The 26,939-nt window shown below is 39.3% G+C and overlaps 1 protein-coding gene across 2 annotated transcripts in view; it reads right to left on the bottom strand.

Moving 5' to 3' along the window:
- The window catches only part of LOC106904934 (phospholipid-transporting ATPase ABCA1-like), a 33,752-nt gene extending 7,478 nt beyond the window's left edge, over positions 1 to 26,274 (bottom strand). The window contains exons 1-29 of one of the 2 annotated variants that reach the window (XM_014969478.2): positions 26,100 to 26,274; positions 22,602 to 22,710; positions 21,053 to 21,146; positions 20,119 to 20,260; positions 19,824 to 19,942; positions 15,942 to 16,063; positions 13,692 to 13,883; positions 12,413 to 12,502; positions 7,421 to 7,664; positions 7,199 to 7,338; positions 6,999 to 7,115; positions 6,004 to 6,198; positions 4,583 to 4,788; positions 4,309 to 4,485; positions 3,997 to 4,219; positions 3,681 to 3,902; positions 3,183 to 3,387; positions 2,976 to 3,089; positions 2,709 to 2,883; positions 2,490 to 2,621; positions 2,251 to 2,390; positions 2,018 to 2,155; positions 1,678 to 1,907; positions 1,513 to 1,585; positions 1,208 to 1,410; positions 1,056 to 1,107; positions 838 to 942; positions 418 to 566; positions 169 to 293 (exon numbers count right to left, since the gene is read on the bottom strand). In XM_014969478.2, the coding sequence (XP_014824964.2) occupies positions 169 to 293; positions 418 to 566; positions 838 to 942; positions 1,056 to 1,107; positions 1,208 to 1,410; positions 1,513 to 1,585; positions 1,678 to 1,907; positions 2,018 to 2,155; positions 2,251 to 2,390; positions 2,490 to 2,621; positions 2,709 to 2,883; positions 2,976 to 3,089; positions 3,183 to 3,387; positions 3,681 to 3,902; positions 3,997 to 4,219; positions 4,309 to 4,485; positions 4,583 to 4,788; positions 6,004 to 6,198; positions 6,999 to 7,115; positions 7,199 to 7,338; positions 7,421 to 7,664; positions 12,413 to 12,502; positions 13,692 to 13,883; positions 15,942 to 16,063; positions 19,824 to 19,942; positions 20,119 to 20,260; positions 21,053 to 21,146; positions 22,602 to 22,667 (4,190 nt within the window). In that variant the 5' untranslated portion in view covers positions 22,668 to 22,710; positions 26,100 to 26,274. Of the gene's footprint in view, positions 1 to 168; positions 294 to 417; positions 567 to 828; positions 943 to 1,055; positions 1,108 to 1,207; positions 1,411 to 1,512; positions 1,586 to 1,677; positions 1,908 to 2,017; positions 2,156 to 2,250; positions 2,391 to 2,489; positions 2,622 to 2,708; positions 2,884 to 2,975; positions 3,090 to 3,182; positions 3,388 to 3,680; positions 3,903 to 3,996; positions 4,220 to 4,308; positions 4,486 to 4,582; positions 4,789 to 6,003; positions 6,199 to 6,998; positions 7,116 to 7,198; positions 7,339 to 7,420; positions 7,665 to 12,412; positions 12,503 to 13,691; positions 13,884 to 15,941; positions 16,064 to 19,823; positions 19,943 to 20,118; positions 20,261 to 21,052; positions 21,147 to 22,601; positions 22,711 to 26,099 lie in introns of both variants that reach the window. The other variant, XM_014969475.2, reaches the window with a different exon arrangement.
- Between the last annotated feature and the right edge of the window lie 665 nt (positions 26,275 to 26,939).

The raw sequence follows: 26,939 nt of genomic DNA, 5'->3' as shown, positions 1-26,939 counted from the left end.
TCATACTGTTTCTTTTTTCTTTTTTCCCCTCTTTTGTTCTCAGAAACGAAAGCTTAAACACCGCTGTGACAAAATGCTATCGAGAATTACACAAAGAAGGTTTACATTTTTTCCAAAAGAATGCCAGATATCAGGACAGAGGTTGATAACATGGGAGTGACGCCCCACCTGATGAAGGTAAACTGCTCTCCATACATGCTGGGATGCAGAGGCAGACTCGGGTATTTCCCAAACGGAGGAACAATGAGGCTGAACACAAGGGCAATGCACACAAACACTGCTGGCAGAACAATCTGAAAAACATGAACCAGAACAATGCATTTAAACTTCAGTGCAGTAAAATGGGCATGGTGTAAAATAATTAACTTAGTAAGTTGTATTAATGATAAGAGCACCACAACTTTAACCACAGCACACCTGAGCGAAAAAGCCTTTCCTAGAGCGGCGAGCGTACAGGAACCGTTTCCACAGGAGCGCGACAAACTGCTGTCTCTTCAGACTCCAGCCTTTGACCTGATATGAACCTTTGCCATCTGTTCCACCGAGCCAGTCAGTCTCACGAGATTCTGCACAGAAAAGACACATTGTCAGCAAACGTACAAACAAGATAAATGTGTTCTCTGGTTTTGCAACAGCAATGAAACTTGTAGTTATTGCTAAAAGCATGCATCTGTTCCAGTGTTGTAACAGCAGCACATGAGCCTCAGGTTGCCTGGGTTTCTGTGCAATGTTTCAGATTTTTGGCATATTTTTCAAATGCACAATGCCCCTCCGTATTAAAACTGAAAGATTCGTCATTGCTCTGCGTGGCAGGCAATTAAATTCTACCTGGGTCACCTTCAGAGTCATTGCAGTCAAAGTCATCCTCGGTGAAGGGCTTCAGGCAGCTCTGGTGGTCTCCAAAAGCATGTCGCCGTCGGGTTCTGGTTGGTACCACTCCATCTACAAAAACACCAAAGTATACTTGCTTATTTTCACTCTACTCAGTGCTTGTATTTGTTTTTCATTCTTGTTTTCATTTGCAGTTGCTGCATTTAAAACATCGTAAATCTCACCTGAAAGCTCAACAGAATCAACACCGCTATCTTCTGCCACTTTCAGGAAAATCTGCCACATCAAAAAGAAACAAGGTCAGTTTAAGGGTTCACTTGAGATTCAATGAATGTTAGCTAAAAATGGATTAAAGGGTTAAGAAAGCAGCCCCTACCTCTTCCAAGGTGGTGTCAGAAATTCCGTAGCTTGAGATTCCTAAGTCAGTAAGTCGATCATCAAGCTCATGGAAAAGCTCAACAAAGGCGCCGTCTTTAGCCGACTGGTATGGCAGGACGTAGGTGAGCTCATGTCCGAGATCTTCCACCAGACGAGCCTCTGAGACGTGCTTGAAAATCACACTGGAGATGAGGGAGACGTCTAATGGGAAAGATGAGCAGGAAAAAAAGAGAGAGAGAGAGAAAGGTGGGTGAATATCATTTTTGAATTCTTATATAGAAAAATTAATCTTCCAGTTCTTACCAATAGTGGTAGTCTCACTTTCAGGTTCGCTGCCAAGGCCAGCATCTGAACTGCTCTCTGATACGCTGTCCTCCTGAAAAAAGTGGGGGTAAAAAAACCTTAATAAATTCATCTTTATGTTTTGTTAAAGCAGGCTAGTAAGCATAAAAATGTCTTTTCGGTTACCTTCTCTGTCTTTTTCATGTAGGAGACGGTGCTGGCAGAATTCCTGCAGGACTGTAGAGACAGGTCGTAGTCTCTCTTGACCAGCGTCAGATAGTAGCCGGTTCCCAGGTGAGTCTTCAGGAAGAGAGAGGAGCCCACGCAGCACAGCTTGCCATGGGAAATGATAGCAATACGGTCGCCCAGGATGTCAGCCTCATCCATGTGGTGGGTGGACAGGATGATGGTGCGGGCTAAAACGTGCATAAAAACGCAAGGTCGCTCACTACAACACTGCCGTACTAAAGGCTTTTGGCCGACTTTTACATATATGACACACAAAAATAACATTTGTTTCATTTACCTTGTCTGTATTTGAGGAGCAGATCCCAGATTCCCCTGCGTGCGTACGGGTCGACACCAGCCGTAGGCTCGTCCAGAATGACAACCTTAGAACCTCCGACAAACGCCAGCGCTACCGACAACTTCCTCTGCATTCCACCTGCACAAAAAACATGTGTTCCAAATTTAAACATGTGCAAAACAAACAATTTAAGTGATGAAAATAAGTGATGAAACCTGAAACTAGGAACCGACCTGACAGAGTGCTGGTGCGAGACTTTCTCTTGTGTGGCAGTCCGACATCGTTGACGATCTGTTCCATTTCAGCCTTCACCTTCTCCTCGGGCAGACCTTTCAGGCGAGCGTAGAACCAGATGTGCTCCTCAACGGTCAACCTGATTCACGGCAAATCAACAAACAGCACAAACGCTTGAAATACGATAAAGGGGGCCCCAAGTGTGCTAAAGTGTTTTCCAGTTAAAGTGCATACATACATGCTGAAAAGCACATTGTGCTGCGGGCAGACCCCCAGGTTCTGCCTGATGGTGCTGAGCTCGGAGCGGATGTCCTTGCCGAGGATGTAGGCGGTGCCAGAGGTGGGTGGGAACAGTCCGGTCAGGATTGACCTATCGCAAACAGAACGTGGTCACCACTTTGAAATGAGTTGTTTGCATTTTTCCCAGTTGGTAAATGCACTGAACTTGTGAACTTACATGGTTGTAGTCTTGCCAGCTCCATTGTGGCCGAGGAAGGAGGTGATCTGGCCTTCGTAGAACTTAAGGGTCAATCCGTCCACAGCCAGCTTGTTTCCATGGCTGTAGATCTTCACCAGGTTTTCAATGTAAACACCCGGGTCGATGTGGCTTGGGTCCTCCTCGATGCACACAGCTGTAGATGTGATGAAATCAAGAACAACATATTAGCGATAAGCAAAGGCTTCTCTTGCAGTTTGGTATTACTTAGGATTGTATTTGCTGTACCGTCAGCATTGCCCTTCTTGGACAGAGGAGTATTAATGTTTTGATTCTCCTTCTCTCCGCACCAATATGTTCTTGTGAAAGGGAAATACCAAGGCCTGGGGATCCCGTACTGACCTGCAACAGAATTATGCGTTTTTAAAATGACTTATATTGCACAGATTACATCAGATTTTTTTAAGAAAAATCAAAATTTTTTGTGCGTCTTACCAGGAAAAACGGCTTCGATGTACCAAGTCATTATTCCGTACAGCACTGCGTCGAACAGCATGAGGCATATGGAGGTGGTCAGGTTGTAGCTGTCCTCCTCCAGGGGGCTCGCTAGAAGGTTAGACCACTGGATTCCCACACCTTGCTCCTCAAACAGGGCAAAGTACTCGCAGCCGAAGCCAAAAGCCACAGGGGACAGAAGACTCTGAGAGAGAAACACAATATCCACAGTTTACATAGCAGGAATTCCTGGGATCCCTGTGTATCACGCTAGGTTTAAGATATGGATGTACGGTGCCAACAACTTTTATTGGAAACACAAGTAAACGTTGTGTAACAATCATTTTTACTGCAGTAGTTTAAGATCACACTGAAGCAACACCTAGAACCATGTGCTCTGTAAAATATTAATTTACTTTTTACATGTCCTTACCAGTGGTATCACTGGAACGCATGGGACTGCATTTATTCAGGTGTAATGAAATCTATCTCACTCACCACTACAAGTTTTGCTCCAAATCCCACATAATCCTGCCAAGCAACACACAGAACGTAGGGCAGGTAGAGGGTGAAGTATATTATTCCTCCGCAGGCCGCCGCCAGGTTGGCACGAGAAAACAGAGTGCTGATCAGAAAACACTGCATGATGGTTACAACACCGAAGGATCCCAGGAAAAGAAACACAACGCCTGAGTCGCTGTACGGCAAAAGGTTTCCCATCTGAGAAAAGAGTAAAAAAATAATAATAATCTCACGTTTTCCACTATTTTAAATGATAGAAATGATGCATGTGCTTGTCTTCATCAACACACACCTTCAGCAACATCACCAGTAAGCCGGAGCTGATCAGCAGGGGGATTAAACTGCTGATGAACCAGCTCAGCCACAGGGTGCCGTTGTTCAGTCCCATGATCCTCATGGTCTCCTTCAGCCGCGCCTCCTTCTCATACACCACGCCTTTGATGATGATGGCCACAGAGTACATCCAGGCTAACGTCATGAACAGAGGCATCGACCGGCTCATAACTCGCAGGAATCTTAAAAAAAAAAAAGGGAGTGAAATGTTTAAGGTACAATCCTGCCAGATCTTTGTAGATGAAAAGTTTTTTTTAGTACAATCACTTACATATCATCAACGTAGCAAGGGTAGGGCATCTGCTGGATGTAAATGCCCGTCTTCTCCTCAATACCAGTGATGGCTCGGATGATTCCTTGCTCAATGACGTCCTGCAGGTAAGAAAATCCGCCCCAGACGTAGCGCAGGTCCTCAAAGGGGTCCGCTCTGGGACCAGGATCCCAGTATCTGCAAAGTGACGAAGAAAGCAAATGTGAAAACTGTCAAACAAACAAACAATCTAAGATAAAAAAATTAAAAAAAACTATTTCCCGTCGCCACTCACCCGTCTTTGATCTTGTTGGTCCTCTCCACGTTATCGATGTCCATGCGGATTTTGTAGTTGATGTTGGGCGGCAGGTCGGTGCTATTGGGAGCGATGTCGGGAAACACGATTCCCGCCCAGAACTTCTGGTTATCCAGAAGACCCATGGACTTGTTGACCAGGCGTTCCTCGTTGGGGACCGACTCCAGTTTGTCCAAGTTCACACACTAAAAGAGGAGGGAGTTAGAAAAAGAGCCGAAGAAATCAGGCAAGTAGGGAAAGGATATAATGAGAAAATGTCGCTGCAGTGATTCAGAGATTTTATTGTTATATTGTTGTGCCAATAAAACTATAAGAGGTCCAATTAACTGTTAGGTGATTGACTGTTATTACCATTTAATCTATTTTATTGAGTTATCCTTGTTATCTTGTTAATGATAAAACAGTTTATGAACCTTTTACAGTTCACAAAGTTCATTCTGAGTTTAAAACAGAGTAACCACAGAATTTTTTACCTGATCTGTTCAGCCCTCCCACAGATCAACCCTTCATTTGTTTATCTAACATGAGCTGAATTTTACCACATTTTTTCATTCCAACTTTCATAAACATTAAACATTCAGAAGAGCAAATTCAGAGAAATACAACATAGAAACCACTAAAGGGTGAAGTTTCATGAGCTGTAATATTGATTTTACTGCAACAAATGACCGCATTATAGGATCTCCTTAAAGAAAGTCAGTAGGTCACTGGGTTGTTTGGAGTGGAACATTAGTCAGAGGTTGTAAAAGTTGGAAATGGATTTGATTATATTTGTTTTTAATCTACAATGTTAGAAGGAAATGGAAGACTAATAAAACTTAAAATATACGTGATCAAACATGACATGAAAAGAAATAATAGAAATCAGATCATTATGAAGGTGGAAGCGGATATTTAAGGAACTTTCCTGAGACCAAAACAAGTACAGAGAATAAGCGCTGACTAACAGTGGGAGGATTTATGGCTGACCTTGTTTTATTTAAGTGATACAGATCACATGGCTTTGAGTTTGATGAAGCATGTGAAGCAGAAGAACATTTAATTTCAAGGTTTGTATTAACAGCTGTGCTGGTATTTGAGGTCAAGCAAAATCGTTGGAAAAATTAATGACGATTTCACAGGGAGATGACCTAAAAACATAATCGGCATTTAACGCCCTTTTCCCCAGTCGTTGGTTTTCTTATTGGTTTTATCCAAAGACAGATAAAGTTTTTCAGACTACTTCAAGAGTCATGAATCTCTGATTTACTGATAGGATCTTAAACTAACAGTAATATAATTTCCCATGTAAACCCTGGGGGTAAAAAAACAAGATTATGTAAAAATGTAGTTTAATGGTCTAGATTTCTGTTTTGTTGCCTTGCAATGGAAAAGTAAAATAAAATCCGTAAGTCACTAACCTCCATGAACTGTGAAATAGTCTTTATGGCACGGTCGGTTTCATTGAACGCGTCTCTCCATGTGTAAGCTGACCCTGAAGGCCTGCGGTCCTCTGAGACTTTTGTGAGGAAGTCCGCCACATCGGACACACTCCACTCGGTCTCACTGAGCTGAGCGTCCAGGAAAGCGGCGCCGGTGTTGCTTTGGAGCAGGGACTGGAAGAAAAACAGAACAGTTTAGATGATTTATGTCTAGCAACTGTGTAAAAAAGGAAAACCTCTGAATGGTTACTGCATTCCTTCTGGTTTCAGAGAGCAGCTGCTTTGTGCTCTATTTTCTACCAATTGCAAATTAATTGTTCTGATACATGTTCTTCTGATAAATATAATAAAAAAGTATTTTTCACAAGTTCATCTTTTTTTTTATTGAGAAAACATCTTTGTTAAATAAAGTACCCCAGGGGTGGGGGCTTCTACAATAAATACATTACGGACAAAAACAAAAATAATAGAAGTTTATCTTTAACTCCTAGAAAAATGTACAAGGTATTTTACAAGCATACACCACTAGATGGAGGTGGTGTTTAAGCAGTTTGTTAAGGAAAGAAGGCGGCGAAAATTGGGTAAAAGTTCCCATCAATAAAACAACCACATTATGAGCTCTATGCCCACTAAAAACTGCTCATCTAAATTGAGGAAGTGGAGCAATAGCTCTGTGTGGTTGACTCTCTGATATTAATGTGTTCAGAGAATGTAGGGTTTGATTTTGTACTTGGAACATGTCTGTTTTTAGGATTGGTTGTATTATTTTTTTTATTATTATCCATCTTTCTTTGCTGCCCTAGAACTTGAAAGTGACCCAAAAAGAAAACAAACTCTCTGTGTGGGTCACTCAGGATAAATAATTACATACATGCCCTCAAGTTGCCTGAATTTTATTTGGGGCTGAACAGGAAGGAACACTAGGAACACAGCCATGTTTTGTCTACAAAAATGATGTCAGTGTACATACTCACCCTGACCAAGTCCATCTCGTCGCTGTTCTCCATGAAGCTCCAAAATTTAGGTTTCATTTCTTCCCACATGCCGCCCAGATCTCTCAGCACCCCCAGCTCCTGGAAGGTCTTGTTGACCTGCAAAATTAAAGCTTTTAGGTCAACTTTTTCTTACTGGAGGTATTCTGATAATGAGCTTTACTGTGAGGGATCTGTTGTACCTCGTGGATGATCCTCTGTGTTGCTGGAGTGTCTGGGGTGTACAGGATCTTCCCCATCAGAAGAGGTTTGAGGGCTCTCCAGATCATCCTGGAAATGGGGCTGGACTCCAGGTTCTTCATTAGGTTGTTACAGTAAGGAGCTAAAAGAGAAACACAAACCGCAGTTTGAGTATTGAACAAAAACAACTATTTTATATTTAAAACAAATACCAGGATGCTTACTTGAAGAGTTGTCATAGGTGGACATGGGCTCACTGTCGCTGTCGTTGCCGTGGTGTCCAAACAGAGCCTTGTAATTGTTGTCTTCGTACCAGTTGAGGGATTTGATCTTCAGGCCGCCTCCCTCTGGATGTCCGCAAACGATACGTGACACGGCCTGGTACATCTGCTTCGGAGAACCTGTTGAGTTTGCAGTCAGGTACAGGATCTCCTTCCTCATGTCTTTCCAGCTCTTCATGCTGGCAAGCTGTCGAGAGAGAGACGCAAACATTAAGCTTAGGGAGAGAGTAAAGCTAATTCCAAATATTAAACCGGATGGATTCACTTAGAAAGCATAGTTTAGTCATGTTTTTACTTGTGCTGTATTTTACTTGTGATTATAAGTTGGTCATTTTCAACACAATTGGAGCTTATTGGTGACCGACCAGTTGGAAATTCAGAGATCAGATATTTTTCTGGTCAGTCTTTGCACCCCATAGAGCTATATGGACAACTGATAGAACACTCAAAGTTTGCTTTTTTCAATATCTGTGAGTTGTTGTTTTTTCCGATGTTTTTAAAAATAGATGATTTTAGTCAAAAATTATGCCCAAAATTAGTCCCTTTAGGCATAAAAAAAGATTATCTCATTGTTTTATTTTTTTCTCTGTGCTTACGGTTTCAGTTTCCCCCAGTTTTTCACACCTTTTTTCACACCTTCAGGAAACCTCAAAAGTCTCAGTTTCTCCTGTACTGAGTTGGCAGTCAAGATGCGAGACATAAAAATCCACATCTGGCAGGTTCTCGTTTGCCACAGCTCGGTTTAAAACAGTCATCATGCGCACAGTGCGTGTACATTCGATACATGTAGAGAAGCGCAGCTCTGAGGGGTGGAGACACTTAACACTTGACCGTCTGCCCGACTAAGATAAATTTAACTGCTGTTCCCAGTCCTCCGAGCGTGCGTGTGTGAGAGAGGGTCTGCGCTGCTTTTAAGGGAAGAGCTTAGATAACACGTAATGCGAGTCAGCACAGTGTCTTTCATCAGAAACAACCATCATGCCGAGTGTTTATGCCACAGCAACAATGTTGTTGCTCTGCAGCAAATCAACAACTCACAAACTGATACTTGTAGGCCAACGCAGAGGCAGAAATATGTGCGTTAAAAACTGGAAAGAATCCTGATGTTTGGAACAAAACAGCACACAGCTCTCCTCTTTGTTCGGGGATTTCTTGATAATGCGTGAAAAGAACTTATGTCTGAATTGCAGTCTTTGTCTGAAATTGGCATAAACTCTGAAGTTGTGTTTGTCTCCAACAGAGAGCAATTTGAGTTTTTGTCACATTTTGGTTTTCTTCAGTGTGAGAAATGGGAAGCGGGGTTTTATACCGTCAGCACTCAGCAGTCATATGAGTTCTGACATCACCGAGTTCACCGCACAGCCAGGTTACCATAGGTCAAGTGACAAGTCAGCACAGGTTTAACTATGTTTCCTAGCGGTTCAACTAAACATGCAATCAGGGATTCAACTCGTGACAAGAAAGGAATGAAAGAAGGATGAATAACAGGGAGATCTCACCCATTTAGCAAGTATGGGTGGAAGGATTGAGGGGTAAGAACTATACCCGATAAGAAAGAAAGAAAGAAATAGAGTGAGAGAGGAAAGAGAGAAAGAAAAAACAGAGGAAAGAGAAAAAAGAAAGAGGAAAGAGTAAAAGAAAGAAATAAAGTGGCTGTGTTAGAAGCAGGAGGTGAAACCAGAGGGAGGGTTGAGAACAAAGAGAGGTTACTCTCGGTCATTTCTCCCAACAGGCAAACCTCTGCTGGCTCCACAAGTAGAGCGCTATTATCCTGACATTTATTCGCAACTCTGCACTCGCAGACAAAGAAACACATGCACGCACAGGCACATATGGACAAGATGATATGCAAACATCCAGTGTTTCCTGGTTGTTGCATAACAGAAAACAGTGCTGTTTACATATTCATATATTTATGGGTCTATTTCTGCCCATGGCACTTAAAACAGATATTCAAAACTTGAGAAAGTGAGAGCCAGTCTCTCTGTTACTGTTTAAACCCGGTTTACCTTGCAGCTGAGTCTGCAGCTACATCAGGGTAACCTTGTTTCCTGCAGTTTCATCTGAGATAGTGCATGGCGTGAGTGTGTGTGTGTGTGTACAAATGCTGCATGCTATTTTACACTCGCTGCTCATGAGGTTTTCTGTGTGTTGTGGCAGATGCTTACATTTGTCGTTCCACTTAAGAGTACCAACATCCTCTTCGCCACAATCTTTCTCACACAAACAAAGTGCAACCTTCTGAGTGATGCGTCTCTATATCACCATGTGCATGTAGGTGACTTTGGACGCCAAAACTGTGTTTGTAGGTCTGTGTGAATGAGCGTTTTTCTTGGGAAGAAGATCATTTTGTCATTCCCTTCAAGACAAACTCCCACACTAACTTGGCGAGGTGGCCCGATGAGTAATATCTGCTCTATACAAGAATGTAGATGTGCTGAACTGCACGCACATGGAAAATAAAACTGGGATGCAGATAGGCAGAAGAACAGAATTGTCCCAGAGTAACCTCAGCTCACAGCCTCTGAGGTTATTAAAGTTCAAGTTTCCACTCCAGCACACAGCTATGTAGACAAGAGCTTCTCAAAGGCTGATCACACAATGAAATTTTAACAAGCATAACAGATACTGAACACATTTTCCAAGAAATCAGAGTATATTAAGTTAACTTTTGATGTGTTTTGGAGAATGTAAGACTTTTTTTGACTTGGTTTTTGCTGGAAATTGAATAAAACTGCAAAGGATGCAGTGTAGGGGAAATTTTGTTTTTTCCACCAGGAATGGCAAATGAGGCTATCTGAGGTTGTTTTGATAAGAAGAGCAGAGAGGAAAGCAAAATAATGGTCAGCAGAAAAACTGAACACTGATTCCCTTTCTACTGCTGATTAGGGGGTGACTGGCTGGAAAATGTCCACCTGATGACTCGAATGAAGTTCTCACACCTAGCCCTTTCAATACACACACACACATGACCACAAGAAAGCAACCAGTTTGATACTGGATTTGATCTATGCTGTGTTGAGTATTATTTTTATACACCAGGACTTCATCAAGGTGTTAAAAAGATTTACAATAATCTCTTTGATTATAACTTAGAGTTGCAAGTCGTAAATTTCAAGAATGACGATCTTAAAAAAGGACTCAAAAAGTCTTTAATCAAACATTGTTTTAATTGTTCTCAATAACATTGTTGGTAGAATTGTGAAAAGTCACATATAAATCAGCTAAGAACATTATTTAGATATTATGACTGCAAATCTAAATGTGCCAGAATTATGTAGGATGCTTCCTATGATTTTAATCATGCTGTGTATCTAAAAAAATACTGAACTGAATGTGTGGCATGACATCTTTGTTATTCATATTCTGTTTATTCTGACAGCTTTCTTAAAATATGAAAAGAAAATAATCCCATAATTTTATATTTTTAACATTCTCTTTCGCTTATGTCCAACTGTGTGAAAGATCTAGTTCTGAAAAAACAACAAAACATTCTGCAACTACAGTAAGGCTGTAGTTTGCTTTACAAATAATTTAAAAACCTTGGACCAAAGCACACACCACAAATTAGATTGGTCCCCTGCATTTTGTTAGCAACAACATGCCATTGCTTGCATATCAGCTGATCACAGCTGCTCTGTCATTTTAACCAAGTATGCCGCACTGTGCCCACAGAACAGCTATTTAGTTGTGAAAAACATAGACCTTTAAATTTTCAAATTATTCTAACAATGATGTCAAAAGCTTCACCTTTACGCTGTTCCAATCAAAAAGAGGAATTAAATATTGTGCAAAGAGGAAAAAGGAAATTCTGACTCAAAGTTGCAACATTTTCACTGGTAAAGGAAGAAAAGAGCGGTTCTTTAGGGATCTGTCAGCTGCTTAGACAGGAAGCCTCAACATACACACACACACACACACATGCACCCACACACAGACAGCTGGGTCTTTATGTTTTGTCAGATCAGCAGAGCCTGAGCTTGAGAGAAAAGGGGGTTGTGTTGCGTTTGGTGAGCATGCTCAACCAATTGCTGCGTCTCTGATTTCTCATTGCACTCCAACACTGCAGACTCAGTTACACTAGCTGGGGTCAGACATGTGGCTCTTCATGGTTTTCTGCTACGTGCAGCATCAGTGATGGTACACTTAATGTTTCACTGGGTCAAGTCTCATGTACTCTGGTTACTTTTATTCAAGAACAAAACATATTTCCAGTTGTAGATTGTTCTCTGTCAGGTTAACTCTTGATGTAAGAGGGTGTTACTAATATTAACCATATTTTGGGTTTAATTTTTACTCAAGCAGTGTGAAAAATGTAAGATGTTGCTTCTGGTTGTCTCATTTATTTTATTATGCGGTGAGGTATAAGGTTTTGATGGTTGTTTTGACAATAAATATCTCAATATGGTATAGTTAGTATCTTCTGGAAGTCATGTGGTAGAGTTTCTGTGTTAGAGGTCTGCTAGCTTAGAGACAAGGCTAATTGTAAAGCCAATATTTGAGGCAGCCATTGCATATGAAGGGGACATCTTAGCTGTGGTTGTGAGGCAAAAGGTTAACATTTGACTTTGTTGGAATATATTTAACAAGTTTTTCACTATTTCAGTTATGTAAATTACAAACTAGAATATCAAAATGATCATAAAAATTGTTTGGGGTGGGGCACGGCAGTTGGTTGGATAAATGAACTTGCGTGTCTTTTGGCCTTTACATTGTTTCTACTCAGAAATATTGACCAAATCTACCCAAATGCAGTGCATACAAATTGCTACACCATTACCTTTGGTTGAATTCTGACAGTTTATCTGTGTGGTTAGGAATTGATTTCAGTTACAAACATGACAACTGAACTTTGGATACAAATAATTTGGATGTCGTGTTTGCATGTGGTACTGTGTGGGTGGTGCTCTCTGTACATGTCAGCGGTTCATTTACCTCAACGCCAAGCGCGCCGAGGCTCTCCAGGAGGCTGTTGGTCGCAGCTGAGACGTCTTGGACAGCTTTGGGGTCTGAACTCACATCCTTCTGCCAAAGACAATGAACAGTTTTCAGTTCATCTTTCTTAAATAATGGCTTCTTTCTTTCTTTTACTACAAAATTCTCCAGAGGAGGAGTTTTTCCTTGTTTGTTCGATTAGACAAGATAAAGTGTCACGAAATTGTAAGAAGTGAGAAAAAATGAAGGTTGTGATAATGAAAATCATAAAGACAGGGAGGCAAGGAAAAAGATGTTTAAGGGGATTTGAGCTCCTCTTTTTTTTCTGTGCGGTCTGGGTACGCCGGTGTTTGAATGTGTGATTGAGAGCTCTCACCTATCACTCTAGGCTGCAGGGTGCTGGAATGTCGGACATTTGATAAAGCACAGGTGTCAATGAAAAGAGAACAGCCTTCTAGGGAAAAACCAACAATACTCCAGTGAACTCTCAACTTTCTCTCCCCGACTTGTTCGCCTTTGTCTTACTTCTAATCTATAATTTCTCTCCTCCTCCTTGTTACAGATTCTCACAGTCAGGGAAGAGATGGGAGAAAATTTGGGAGTGTTGCAAGAGTTCTTGCCCTCATACAACATTTTTTGCCCATGTTGAAAAGATTGTCCACGATTGCATCAAAAGGGTTTTGCAAAGTTTGTGCTCAGTTTTGAGGACAAAGTTTGTTTTCTGGGAATCATATCCTATATAGTCAGTGCTTGTTCGCATGTCATCAACAAGGCATGTTTTTTTTCTCTATGCTGAAATAATAAGAAACCTGATAGAACAAACCGTATTGAACATCACTATGTTTTATGATGACTTTTGACAAAATTCTTGACTTTTTGTTGTTGCTTTTAAGTTCTGAACATCAAACTTATTTTGTTCACCTTTTGTCATCCTTCCTCATAATGATTTGTATACAGGTCAAAAGTTTATGGGAAGGGGGAGACCGTTTGTGAACAGAGGAGAGTCAACACCAAACAGGAAAGGGAGGAAATTCTTGTAAAGAAAACATTGCTTATACAAGACAAACATCTAGATGTCAGGAGTATTTTTTTTATATTTGAACCAATCCTTTATAATGATAACACTCTGAAGTACAAAAAACAAATTAATGCACCAAGCAAAATGATTAAACTATTGGCTGTTAGAATAAATACTCATAATTATCAACAGGGGGAAAAAATGGTTTTATCAGGATGTCAAAATTCAAACTGAAAATAACTCAAAAAATTCATCACTCACCCAAATTGGTTTCAGAAAGTCCAAATTGGAGAGGAAATGGTTCTGAGCCTTGTTCAGCCAGTCACTGGGTGATTTGCAGATGATCTCTTGAGTCAAGTGGGACACGTTACGGTCTGCAATGTGGACAAACTCCTCCAGCGGTGTCGCGTTGCAAAGATCTCTGAGATGGAATCCAAAACCTTTCGTGAGCACCTGAAATACAGAAACAAAGCTATTTAAATTCAAAAGGTCAAAAGTAGACCAATGTATTCCTCTTAAAATACACAAATAAAGCCTAACAACACAAACTCGTGTTTTTTCACCTAGTAACAAAAAAACTGCTTGATTCCACAAATTACAATGCATTTTGGAGATTTTAAGATACAGATTGAAGTTTTAAATTCCAGTCCAGTCTGCCAAAATAATCTTCAAATGGTCTCTGTATGGTTTATTGTTGAGAAATTTCCCAGATATTCAAGACAATTTCTCAAAAATGACTTGGACAATGTTCCATCTATTTATAAAATGCAAACAAACACATTTTTATTAAGAATTGTGATTAAAACATTTTCAAATATGAAACAAATTATAAAAAATGGAGGCACTCAAACTCTGATCAGCTGACTAATGTGATGTCACCAGGGACACCTCGGCCTGGAAGCTTGTTTAAAAGAGAGTAGTTGTTTTTTTTTATTTTAAATAGTTAAGGTTTTACAACTAAATAGCAAAACAGAAAGAAAATCTGACCATAAAACATGACAATCTGTCTAATGCGAGTCAGGTTGATTTTCCAGAAAATTCTTATTTATAGCTTTAAACTAGGCCTACAGTCAGCTACTATTTCAATTTACATTTCAGAGACACAAATATTAAACATTTAATATAACATTTTGTCACATGTGTTAGAAAGCAATGTTGCATCAAAATGTTTGCTTCACTAGGCAGCTTACTTGGAGATTGTCTTTCACTAATAGGAAAAAAAAGTCGGTGGATTGAACAGACTGAAGAAAACCAGCAGAAAACAGCAAAGAAGTAAGGACTGGTAATATAAATACTGGGACAAACAATGTACTCAGACTTCCAAGAAACCAATTTCATCATCATTTGTTTTGTTACTGTTTATCTCCCCCCTGCTCTGGAGAAAAGAAAAGTGTTATGTTCTAGTGGGAGAAATCGCAGAAAGGTGAAGTAACAAAATGTCCTTTTCTGGAACCTACAGGGAACACAGGCTCTTTTTTTTTTTGGCGACAGAGTCAAGATGTGTGTGTTTGTGAGCAAGAGAAGCTCCCTTCGCCTGTCTCTAAACGTCCTTGACCGCTCTGTGCTATCCCATCTATTAGACAACATAACACATGCGCGCACACACAATTGCACAAACACACACATAACACAGCTGTTAATCTGTTCACTGGAAAAAACATCAGGGCTTAAATCCGGTTGGGAGGATTGGGAATCATACTAATTGACAGACAGAGAATTCAAAACACGTTTTCCTGCAACGTCGGCCTGTGTGTGTTCACCTTTTCGCTGCAGAATAAAATATTATATTACATTATATGTCAACAGAAACGGGTACAGCAATGTGAACAGTCTCATAATTGTCATTCCTACGGTGGAGCGATGTTCATGGCGAGCTACGTGATCTATGAGACGTTCCCGTCTGTGATCAATGAGCGCCTGGTGGAAGGGGCAGCAGGAGCAGAGGGGGTGGTTTGTGTAGAATCAGATGGTGTAACGTGTTTTTGATTTAAAGCCTATGTCTCTGCACGTGAGGGGAACTAGGAGGGGGGAGGGATGAAAGACGAAGCAATCATGTGACTGCAGCCACAGAGCAGAGGCGAAGGAAGGGCCGGAGAATCGGTCAGAGAACGCGGTTCGATTTATTCAGATATAGCTCATATGGATGGAAGAGGATAGGTTTAAAGAATTTCCTTTTAACACGCAACAAGAAGAAATGGACGCTGAAGAAAAAACAGTTTATCTTTTCAGCTAAGGGAACAACAGAAAATTAGATGTAAGGGGAAAAAATCATATCAAAAATAATGATAAACATACAGGAAAAAAAAACAAACAAATGGGAGACGGACTACTGCTCAGTAGCTTGTACATCCATCCATCCAACCCCGACCCAATGTACTTCCATCCCCCCGGGTATTAAGGGCTTAGCTGTGCTCTGGCTGAAACCTTTAGTTCAACAGATACTGCAAAGCCAAGGTCATTAGATTTATGCACAACCGCTGTGATTTATCTGCAACAATCCTAATATTTTACCTTCTCCAAATTGACGTCAGCCTCCAAAATTTGCTTCAACGTGTGATGAGAGAACGATGCGTTGTGGTGTAGAAAGTGAGAAAGCGTTTCGTCGTCTCTCAAGAAGTCTTTCAGCTTGAATCCTGGGGAGGAGAGGAAACAAAATTGCATAGGTGATTGAGTTAAACTTTCAGATTTAAAAATCGTCTTGGAAACGCTAGAAGAGAGAACAGGAGAAAGCTGCAAACATTTTTAAGTTGCAAAGAAATGTGCTCAGTGAAATATTATTGGTATTTCATAAAAGGGAGTTGCCAGATTCAACAATGCAGAATGTTTGTCCAAATGTTTCGGGGGAGGGATTCAAAGTTGCAAAATGAAATGGGGAGTAACACATCAACAATGAGCCAACATATGAAATGAATCCCTGACTTTATCTTATGATTATGAACCACTTCAAGCATTTGAATACTGATGAGTCTCCTAATACACACACAATTCATCTTCCCCGCAGTCTGAAAGCTCTTTGTGCTTTGCTGCATTCCCAAGAAGCCGGACCCTTCCTGAAACCGGCCCGAGTCAGCTGAGCGGTACCAGAGATGCACCCAAGCACACAAAAATACAGAGTGTTCCCGCTTCCACTGAGCGCTGAATTTAATAGTCTGCAGAGGTTACAAAGGGGCGTCCAACTTTAGTCCAAATACTTTATCCCTTCTGTCTCAAACTGGCTTCCTCACTAACTTTTCTTACATTCAGCGTTTCTTGAGGAAGCCATTTTCTTTTTATTTTCCCTTCTAGTGATTTTTTTTCTTTTTGTGGACTTATGAAGACAGTTTGGAGAATTGTAAACAAAAAAGAGGAACAGATTTTTTTAACAGCCATTTATCATAAACAACAGTTTCGCAAAAGAAGAAGATGTTGCTACCCTTATACTTCCTTTTCTGATGTTCTGTAGTACTGTATGAAATTAAATTTTATATTTTAGCTTTAAATCATGTTTTTTTTCTTTAAATCATATGCGTCTCCCAACTCCACTGCTTATGGTTCTCCATGTTGTTCTTTTGTGCATACAGATCAAATGACATCTAAACCAACAGCCACAGGAAACACTTGGCTTTGACTGAAACACCCAAGGGAGGAAGTGAAAGAGAACAGAGTGTTTTTCAAGAGACATGTGACTGAAAAAAAAATGGTCCTGAAGTGTGTGGGTCCTTTGAAATTTCTGATTTAAGATTAAGCATCGTCAATATTTTGGCATCAGATTTCTTCTCCAAATATAGCTGTTCATGTGCCCCTGTGTGCCTCTGCCAGCTCTGTGTGAGTATTAATGACTTAAACCCTCAGCGGTTAACAGTCAGGGAGCTTTAATGGAGCCTAATCGGCGTCCCACTGGGAAGCTGCAACTCCCAGTGAAATACACGATTACTCAGGAGATCACGTCACCATAATTCTGATGAAATTAAAAAATAAAAAAAAAATTCCCACTTTATTTCCACACAGTGCACTCCACATCTACTGGTGACTCTGTAAATATGTGTAAAATGAATAATTAAAAAAAACACTGAAGTTCACTGATGAAGCATAATTTAGCACTGACGACAGTGATGTTAGCTTTGGACAATTTGTACCATCCTTCACACAATGCTCAGTAACTAAACAAGCTCTTTCTTTAACTCTTGCCTCAGATTTGGTCATTTTAAAATATTTCAGTTTTTGCTCCAAGCCTTGGTAAGTAGCTTCTTTCTTGCAGCTAACAACATTAACACATATCAGTCTTAATTAAATTGCATGTTCTCTTGTACTTCCCATTTTGAATAGTAGAATGTTGTAGTTATACCCTCGTAACAAAATAAATAAATATATATATATATATATATATATATATATATATATATATATATATATATATATATATATATATATATAAACATTTCAGGTACTTGTATTTCATAGGAATCACTGGGAGAGTCATCGGGGAATTTTTTTTACAGACTAATGTTTTCAGTTTAACGGCTTTATTTTACATATAAATTGTGTGAGGTTATGCTTCTGTAATGAAAGATTCATTTATCTCTTTAAGGGCTGCTAGGAAGTGTGGAATGTGCTGTATATGTCAACAAGTGATGTGTTTTTTTTTTTGTTTTTTTTTACATCTTCAAAGTGGCTCAATGCTGTTATCAGCAACAGAAGAGAGTGAGATTATGCAGAAAACACTTTGATCTAGGCTGCTATTTCCGAGAAAACTTCCCATTTCAGCTGCTTAGCGATGCATCGTGTTAGAGACGTCTCTGCATAAGTGCATTCTCCCTTGCGGATTTGAGACAAATGCAGAAAGAAATATGGTTTAACTTTAGAAATAATTTGTGGTAAAGTGCACAGAAGCTTTCTGAGCCAATAAAAATATTTCAGATGCTTCCTGCTCAATTTGTTTCACATCTTACAACCAAACGCATTTCAAACGTGGGAGATAATCAATAACTGGAATCTGCCGATGTTTGAAGCAGGAAACTAACAAATGAAAAAAAGATTTTGTGAGCACTATATGACTGAAAAATCCTATTTTGGCCTTTTGCTTTGAAGAGACATCTCACTTGATTAAAACTTAGAATAGCTTCCAAGAAGTGATTATACAATTAGCTTTACCTCCGGGCTAACTGAGACGCAGCCCAAACAACAACAACAAAAAGTTTAGTTGCATAATTTCTAAAGGAAGATCTAATTTGCTCAGTATAAAATTAAATTGATGTCTTATGAGACATAATGTTGATGTCCTCTCATTTAGATAGAGGAAGTATACTGATGGGCATAAGAATGTGGTATAAATGTAGTTTTAAGCAACAATTAGCTATTCCATCCTTGTTGTTTAATAGTCTTACACTTTAAATTATTTTATCTTCTTCTATTATATCATGTTATTTCTACAAGATCATTTTACATATTGTTCTCGTCATGAATTGGAGTTGTAGATGGTGACGATAGGATGTTGTGGACCCAGGTATTTGTGAGAAGTGATCATTTTAATGCCAAACACGAAGGAGAACAGAAATCCAGGCAGCACAGGTGAGCGACGAGGCAAAGAAACACAGAGACACTGGTAGCACTGGGAATACAGAACCTTAGACACACGACAGGCTGCAGGTGACACGAGTGAGGTTAAACACACAGAGGATAATCAGGGGAAACTAGGGACAGCTGGAAATCAAGGGGTAGACACGAATACAGAGAGACTCAATTAACACCAAAATACACACAAAAACCCAAATCCTCACAGTTCTGTTTTTCTTCCTTTCATTGTTGTTGATTAAATTAATAAAAAAAAACAAAAACTAAAACCATTTAAATCAGAGACGAAAAAGGTTTAATGTATTTAATTTTACTTTCATCATAAATCCTAACTGTTCCAGTAAAGACCTGAATGGCTTAGAAGAAAGTGTTTATGTTATCTGCAGCAGACTGTCTGTAACTAAACTGGGACAGGAAGCAGGGACAGTGTAGTGAAAACAAACTAGCCAATCTATGCGTTGATTACATTTTGTCTGCCAGGGTAGAGTCTACAGTTTCATACATTTCCTGTTCTGTACCACAGACAGCACGTACGAGCAGACCGTCCCTCCCTACCAGCCCACCAATGTTGATGGAGTGTGGCGGTGATTACTTGCAACACTGGCTGCTAAACTGCAAACTTAGTTTATCTTTTATATGACACTATTCATTGCAATTAATTTGTACCTACAGTGAATGCTAGATTGGACTCATAACCTTGGGCTCCAATAAGTTTGAGTTAGTACACAGGTGCTGCAGCTGATGAATGGTGAGAAAACGATAAAAAGTCCCCAGTGAGACTGAAAGTAGGGCACTTCTCAACTGGAAGACACAACAAGCGGATAATTAAAGGCGTGTCCTTACGCGCAGGGTTCTTCTGAAGATTTCTGAGGGCTCCCAGCATTCCCCTGTAGCCTTCGTAGCTCTTATCATTCTGGGTGTACAGAAGGATCTTCTTGGCATCGTTAAACAGACGGGAAATTCTGGTGACGACAGCAAGAGGAAAAACACAATTACACAACGCTCTTAGAAGCTTCAAAAAGACACAAAGATGTCTTCTAAATAGTAAAAACAAACAAATTCTGCAGTTCTGAACAAATGTTAATAGAGTTAATACTAAACAGCATAAAGAAAAACATTTCTTAGCCACTTTACTTACATGGAGTCATTAAAATTTCCAACTATGCCTGGAGTCTCTCCAGGGGTCGGATTACGAAAGCAGGGATTGTTGGCATTACAGATAATGCCTTGTACCCAGGGCAGGGTACCTGCTGAGGGCATGGCCTTGTTAGGAAAGTGGCCTGGGGAAAAAAAAGCAAACATTTTTCATGATAAGTTAAATTCCAGAATAGGTCAAACGTAAGCAAACTGCAAATAATAATGAGATACATGGTATTCCTCGCAAATAACCTCAATGTTTAGTTTCTTTGTTTTGTCAGTAGCAGTTGTTTCAAATGTACAAATAAAAAGCTATTCATAAAATAGTAGAAAGGGAGTCGAAGAGGTTCGACACTTCTTCACTTTGTCGGCTCGGTTTAATTTTGCAGGTTGGAGCCTTTTTGAGATGCTATGTGTTACACATTTTAATAACTTTTAGATGCTTTCTGTCGCTGAACTGTTACGTGGCAGAAGGTTGAGAAAGCGGCTGCACTTTTCCTGCAGCTGATGGTTTAGTCACAGATTCACATAGTGCAAACAAATATTGACAAAGCAGATAGCTGCTTGTGCGTCAATAACAAGGACCTCAGATGACTACCATGTTGATCTTTCTGAGAATCAAATGTTTTGCCTAAAAATAGCATAATAGAACAATTCAGTGATACAGCATCCTCTTTATTGTTTTAAAATGACATTCTTCAACATGTGTTTTGTTAGTACAATACTGGTAGCGAATAAAGTTTAATCTAATTCATTGAAGGTTACCTGCGGTTTACTACAAGTTTCTATACTAGGTCCTCAAATTTTCAATGAGTCAAAGACTTAAAATTTAACTTTTGTGTGGGTAGCAAAACATTGCATTTCCCTCAAAAGGTTTACAGCTTCTGAATAAAGTTTTCAAGAAATGTTTCCATATAAACTTTCTTTTTACTTACATTCATGTTGTTCATAGGGAGGATAATACATCCGGACTGATATCAGGATGAAGAAGATGAACAAGGGCCAAATGATTTCAATCAGCAGCTGGATCTAAGGGACAAAGGATGACGGGCAGGCGTTAATCATTCCTAGACACAAATCACAAATGATGAGTTAATCAGCTCCTGACTGATCCTTTTCATTTGTTCTTCAGTCGTTGCAGATTCCTTTACCTCATTTCCAGTATTTGATTCAAGAAAAGCTACATTTGACTGTTTTACTTTACAAACATTGAATCTCACCATGAATCTGCGTAAAGTAAATTGCTTCATAAGCTGCTAGAGAGCGAGACAGAGACGGGGAGATCTGTATGGGATTTTCCGTCCGCACCATATGGCCTTTGAGCTTCAGCTGCCCACTTTAAGCAGCGGGTCAGACATGCAGTGTGACGGATGAAGAACAGAGTCGCTGTCTCTACAATATGCACTGTATCCCTTTTGTCAGAGGAGACTGTTGAGGAAGTCACGCGGCCACAGCTGCCACTTCGAGGAGCTGAGAAGTGACCTAATTGTATGCAGACTAACTCACCCCCCTCTGTATAAAGGAGCACTTATGTTAACTTGTCAGACTGAATTTAATTTGCATAACTTTGAGCGTGTGGGCATCAACCGGCACATGATAGTAGCCAGATAAATAGATCTAACCGATGATTGTGTCATCCTCACATCTATCTCTGACTCAGTCAGTCTCCACACTGCAACTCTTCTCCATCCAAACGTCTCAGAGGACAATAACATCACTCCCTCTCTACCCATTTATGAGAACAATACGTGTGAGTAAGCACAAAAGAAAAGACGTTGGATTTAAAGTCAACCAGCTGGAAACGTGAATGAGTCCAAGCAGTGTTGGGAAATTATTCAACATTTTGTATAATTATTTAAATAAAAATCATATTAGTAGAGATGTATTGACTTTTCTTTCCCCGTGCATTTTTGGGAATTTCTTAAAGTCTGATTTGCCCAATCCAGGTTTTACATCTTAAGGATTTGTTTAAGATGTAAAAAAGAAATATCAAGCATGTCCCTAAATTATGCAATATATTTTGCATTTCCTATTTTTTTCCATCTTAATTGTGTTACTATAATTTTAATTATTAACTGTATTGGGTTTTTTTGTTTGCTCCAAGTGCACAAAGCAATGCAATATAGGTTTTAAGGTAGTCCAGATTAATATAAGCGTAAGAAACTTTAAAAAAAAATGCATCAGTTTAAAAACTGTCAACTGAGAGTTTTTAGTTTAATGTATTGAAATGAATATTTTTTTATTTCATATTGACTCGGCTGTCCACAGATAAATCAGAGCAAAATTTGGCTCCACATTTATTGCCCCCTGTTGCATCTCTAAATATTAGCTCGGTTACATAAGTAGACATACTTAAAAATGTGTGCTCAAAAATGTACAAGTTCACAGAAAGAGTAGGATTTAGAAAAATAACAGACATTCATAACATTCATAATTCAGCTGAGTTTATGATTCTTTCAAATCAGTGATTAACAGACTACTTACGGTTTGTCGTCGTCTGTAGGTGAAGTTCTTCCATAGCAGTAGACCCAGCTGAGTGGAGACCGCCATGTTGCCGTCTTCCTAACCTCAACGAGCCAACTCCAGCTCCTCACTGAGAAAACACACAAAAAAAAACACAGGGTCAAATACAACAAGCATAAAACACAGAGATGACTCAAAAACAGATATCAAAACCATTAATTTACACTTTTCTTGTCATGGAGAAACAGTTATGCAGCTATGACAGACGCATGTTAAGTCTCTTTAATTTAGCTGTGTTCTTGTGAAAGAAAACAGGATGCTCTCACGCAGAAAAATGGATTTGAAAACAGAACAGAAAGTGATTACATCTATAGAAGATGACCAAAGACACGCAACAATAAGAGGAAAAAAAACAGCAAGAGGAAGGCTCAAAGTGGATGACAAGCATTTCTTGGAAGAGCAAATAATCTTAAAATTAAGCCATTTGATGCAAACTATAGTAAAACGCCAGAACATTCACCTGTTGGAACAAAACTCCTCTGACCTGAAACGCAGAGCTGCCAAAATACCAGCGAGGCTCAACAAAATTCAGCCAACCGACTGGAAAACAGCTGCCAACTCTTGCAAATTCAGCTCCCCTTAATGTAAACTCTTCTGTCCAAAGTTCAAGCACTTCATCTGTGAGGATGAGTGGGTGGGGAGAGGATGGGGGAGCCAGTGTTGGGAGGAGAACTTTTCATGAGCCATGAAAAGTTTTCAGTAGACAGATAACACCTCAGAATCCTTTTGATGTGAATTCAAAATTTATGAATGGCTTCAACTCATTATTTTCTCCTTGTTTATTCTTTACAGAATTAATAATTTAACAGCTTTATTTTTTAAAGTGAAATGTGATCTTATTTCTTTGAAAATTATTTGTATTTTGATCTTATTCATCAATCTAGAAACGTGAACTCTTCTAGTAAGAACTCTTTGTATGTGGCACTGACATTATGTTGACCTTTCACCTAGACCAGAGGAATGGTGCATCTCACTGATCCAATCTTTATAAAATTATAAAGCAAATCCAAATTCTCTCTCCGTACAAACTCAAGACTGTATTTCATTCAGTACGTTCCAAATTTTTTGGAGTTAGGTGGTGAAACTTCACGTTTCATTGGCGGAAGAATCGAGGCCATCCTGTTTTCCACGCATAATGTCCTTTATACAGATTAAAGCTGATTGGCTGCAGTGGACAGTGGGACCATAGCACGGCGAAGTCAAGGACGATGATGTTCAAACATAACGTGTCATACTGATTAGTTGATTTGCTGTAAAATCTAACATTCTATTACTTTAAAACAATTTTTAAAAAATAGTCTTAAAGCAAATAACTTTGACCAAATAACTTTTGGTCAAAGGCATTTGACCAAATCAAACAACTTTGGTCTTGTTTTTTTAACCACTATCAGGGTTGGATGAATACTCACTGAGGGAAAGAAAATATGCAAGGATTGCTTTTAGCACTCAATCATTCTCAATTTATTACTTTGGATACAAATATGTTGAAGGGAAACAGATGTGAAAATTCCCCCAACCTACAAAAAAGACTAATAGATCAACAATGCAACAATGTCCATCTATATTTGTCCTAAAATCAGTTCCTGCTTTGCACAAAATGTGCAAGGTATAACAAAATCCACTGAAATACTTAACATTTCATAATAAAAACTAACAGGAACTTTGGGATCCATGAACAAACACAGCGATCCAGCCACATTATCTGTTGCTTGGGTACATCTGTTTCACCCCCCAATGAGTCACTTGATTTGGTGGCAACTACTACTAAGTAAGCAAGTCAAAATTATATTAATCACAGCAAAACTGCTCCACAGATCTCTATAAATTAGTAATCTGGTCATGTTTTAGCCTACTGCGTCATTTGACATGAATAACAAAGCAAGCCATATCAGGCACCGTGTCTTTTTTATTTAACAATCCCTCGTCGTGTCTTGATAAAATGCGGATATTTGGTTGTTTTTCTCAATGTATGAGCCGATCCGTTTTAAACTAAAACCCTTAGAACAAAGATGAATGTATTGCCATCATTCTACTAATTTCCACTGTGGCATGAGACTCATTTTTATTTGATGCAGCGACGAATTGTTTTCGACTCCATTACGCATTTGAACGAGACAAATACTGGGTCGAAATCTACACGTCGTATGCAGAGAAAAAAATGGGGGTTCTTTAGCTCAGTGACTGGTGCAGAGCGAGGGCGCCTCTAGTGGCATAAAACATGTCAAAAATCACATTTATACTTGTTTACCATCTTTCCTCGCTCACGTGTTACATCACATTAAGACAGAATGTTTTTTTCCCCTTTCTTCAACGCCATTGTCTTTTTAGCTCTCATAAAGCGCCTCAAAATGATAACTGATCAACATAGTTATTTCTTTTTCTTGTATATAAAAAAGAGGGGATATAGTCATCGATGTTGTATGTAAAACGACTTTTTGGCTCCAAAGTAGCACATCTGAAAACACAATATTTCAACGACGTGGCAGCATCGCATTATGCATGCATGTCAAACGAAATATTGGAGGGTGGAACGGATTAAACAAGTTTCTTAAAAAACACAAAGAGACATTCACTGTATGACTTTTTTTTGTCGAATGGAAATTACTTAAATGTAAGATAAATTAAAGCAGACATGAGCCAAACGTTTTTGTCGAAATGTTTTCGGTAGGTGTATTTAATAGGATATGAGATTATAAAAAAACAATCGCCTTCCAGACTGACTTTTGTGCTTCATCTCATTGTTCTGTTGAACTGGGGTTACTGTCGGTCATCCAGTTTAGCGGCGCTGACCAACAGCTTCGTCAAGTCAGACAAACTAAAGCGACAAAAAAGGCGAATGAACCTACAAAATAAAGCTAAACCTGACATAAACTATGTCCTATGAGCGTTTTATTCCTGTCTGTCTCTTATTAGACCGTGTTGTTCTAAATATGCAAATAGACAAAGCAGCAACAAAAATTGTTTTTCAAGTTATGGTCATTTATGAGGTTGTTATTTAGCAATAAATTAAGACTTTGCAACAGCAGCTCTTTTATTTTTGTAATCCCTCACCGGATGCCATTTGCTTATACTTTCTAACAGACTCCCGTCTAGAGTCGAGTCCGACTCAGACGCTGTCGAAATAGAAAATTAGAGGGTACAAGAAAAAGAAAAACGTGACATTTATCATTAGCAAAACGGCTTAATTTTAAGTAAACTGCACCCTTGGTTTAAGCTACAGACGTAAAAATGAAGAAAAGTTGCAGATAATTGCATTAGTTCAATTAAAGTACAACATTTTCCTTACAACATAAAAAACTGTTTTTTCTTCTTCTCAGTTCCAGATTTACACAGTTAGCCTAACAACATGCTAACAACAAGACAAAAAGCGATGAAATATGTGGTACGGCATTTTCGTCTTAACAAAGAAATTCCAAATCTTTGCGTAAAACTCACAGAAGTGCACGTGAAGTCACCAACCTTAATCTTAATGTGTTTACTCGCTCTTCTGCCTCTCATCAATTGAAAGTCCTTTTCTCAAACAGAAGTGAAAAACGAGGTTAACAACTGCGTCCCTCTGACGCCGCGGTCCTCCTTGTTCTTTTGTCAGTGTCTAGGAAAACTGTTTTTTCTCCCCAGGCAGGCTTTTATAGCGCAGCTCGATGCGGAGCGCAGCAAAGGTAACTAACGGTCACAGTTTGTTGCTGCTCCCTTATAAGGCAAGCACGTGCGGCAGCAAAACATCTCTTAAAGGGCCAGCCTCATTTTTTATCGCACTGGTTTTCAATTAAAGGAGAGCACATATTCAATTGCTCCTTGTAATTACGTTATGTAAATAACGCAAATGAATATTTCATTACGTTTTTATATATTTGTTTGTTGGATGAAGAATATCAATGCTTGGTTTACAACTGGTTAACAGTATATGAACTGATTATGTAGCGTAGTGGTTTGCTCCGTTATTATTGTATTGAAACTTTGAACCCATAATTCACTTTTGTCAATATTGCCACAGGTTTCACAATATTAGCAACTGAATGTCTAAAGTTGACACTCTTTTCCTCTTTTTTGTTCCCAAAATTAATAGCAGAGCATCTAGTTGTTTTTCTGTATATGGGTGCAATCTATTTCGCAATGAATCGCAAACAGGATAGGGTCCTGACAATTTTTTTTGTTAACTTCTTGTTTTTCATCAATCATACTTCCAGTATTCTCAGAATGGCACATTCAGATATAGCCCATCACGTGTAAAAAGATATACATTCTTTGAAACGTTATTTTCTGCAAAACAGGAGAAATTGGAAGAGATGACTTATGAAT

Source organism: Poecilia mexicana, unplaced genomic scaffold (genome assembly GCF_051168715.1).
Source record: "Poecilia mexicana isolate PSO_F unplaced genomic scaffold, ASM5116871v1 scaffold_2, whole genome shotgun sequence".
NCBI lineage: Eukaryota > Metazoa > Chordata > Actinopteri > Cyprinodontiformes > Poeciliidae > Poecilia > Poecilia mexicana.
This window is presented reverse-complemented; position numbering and strand designations above follow the sequence as displayed.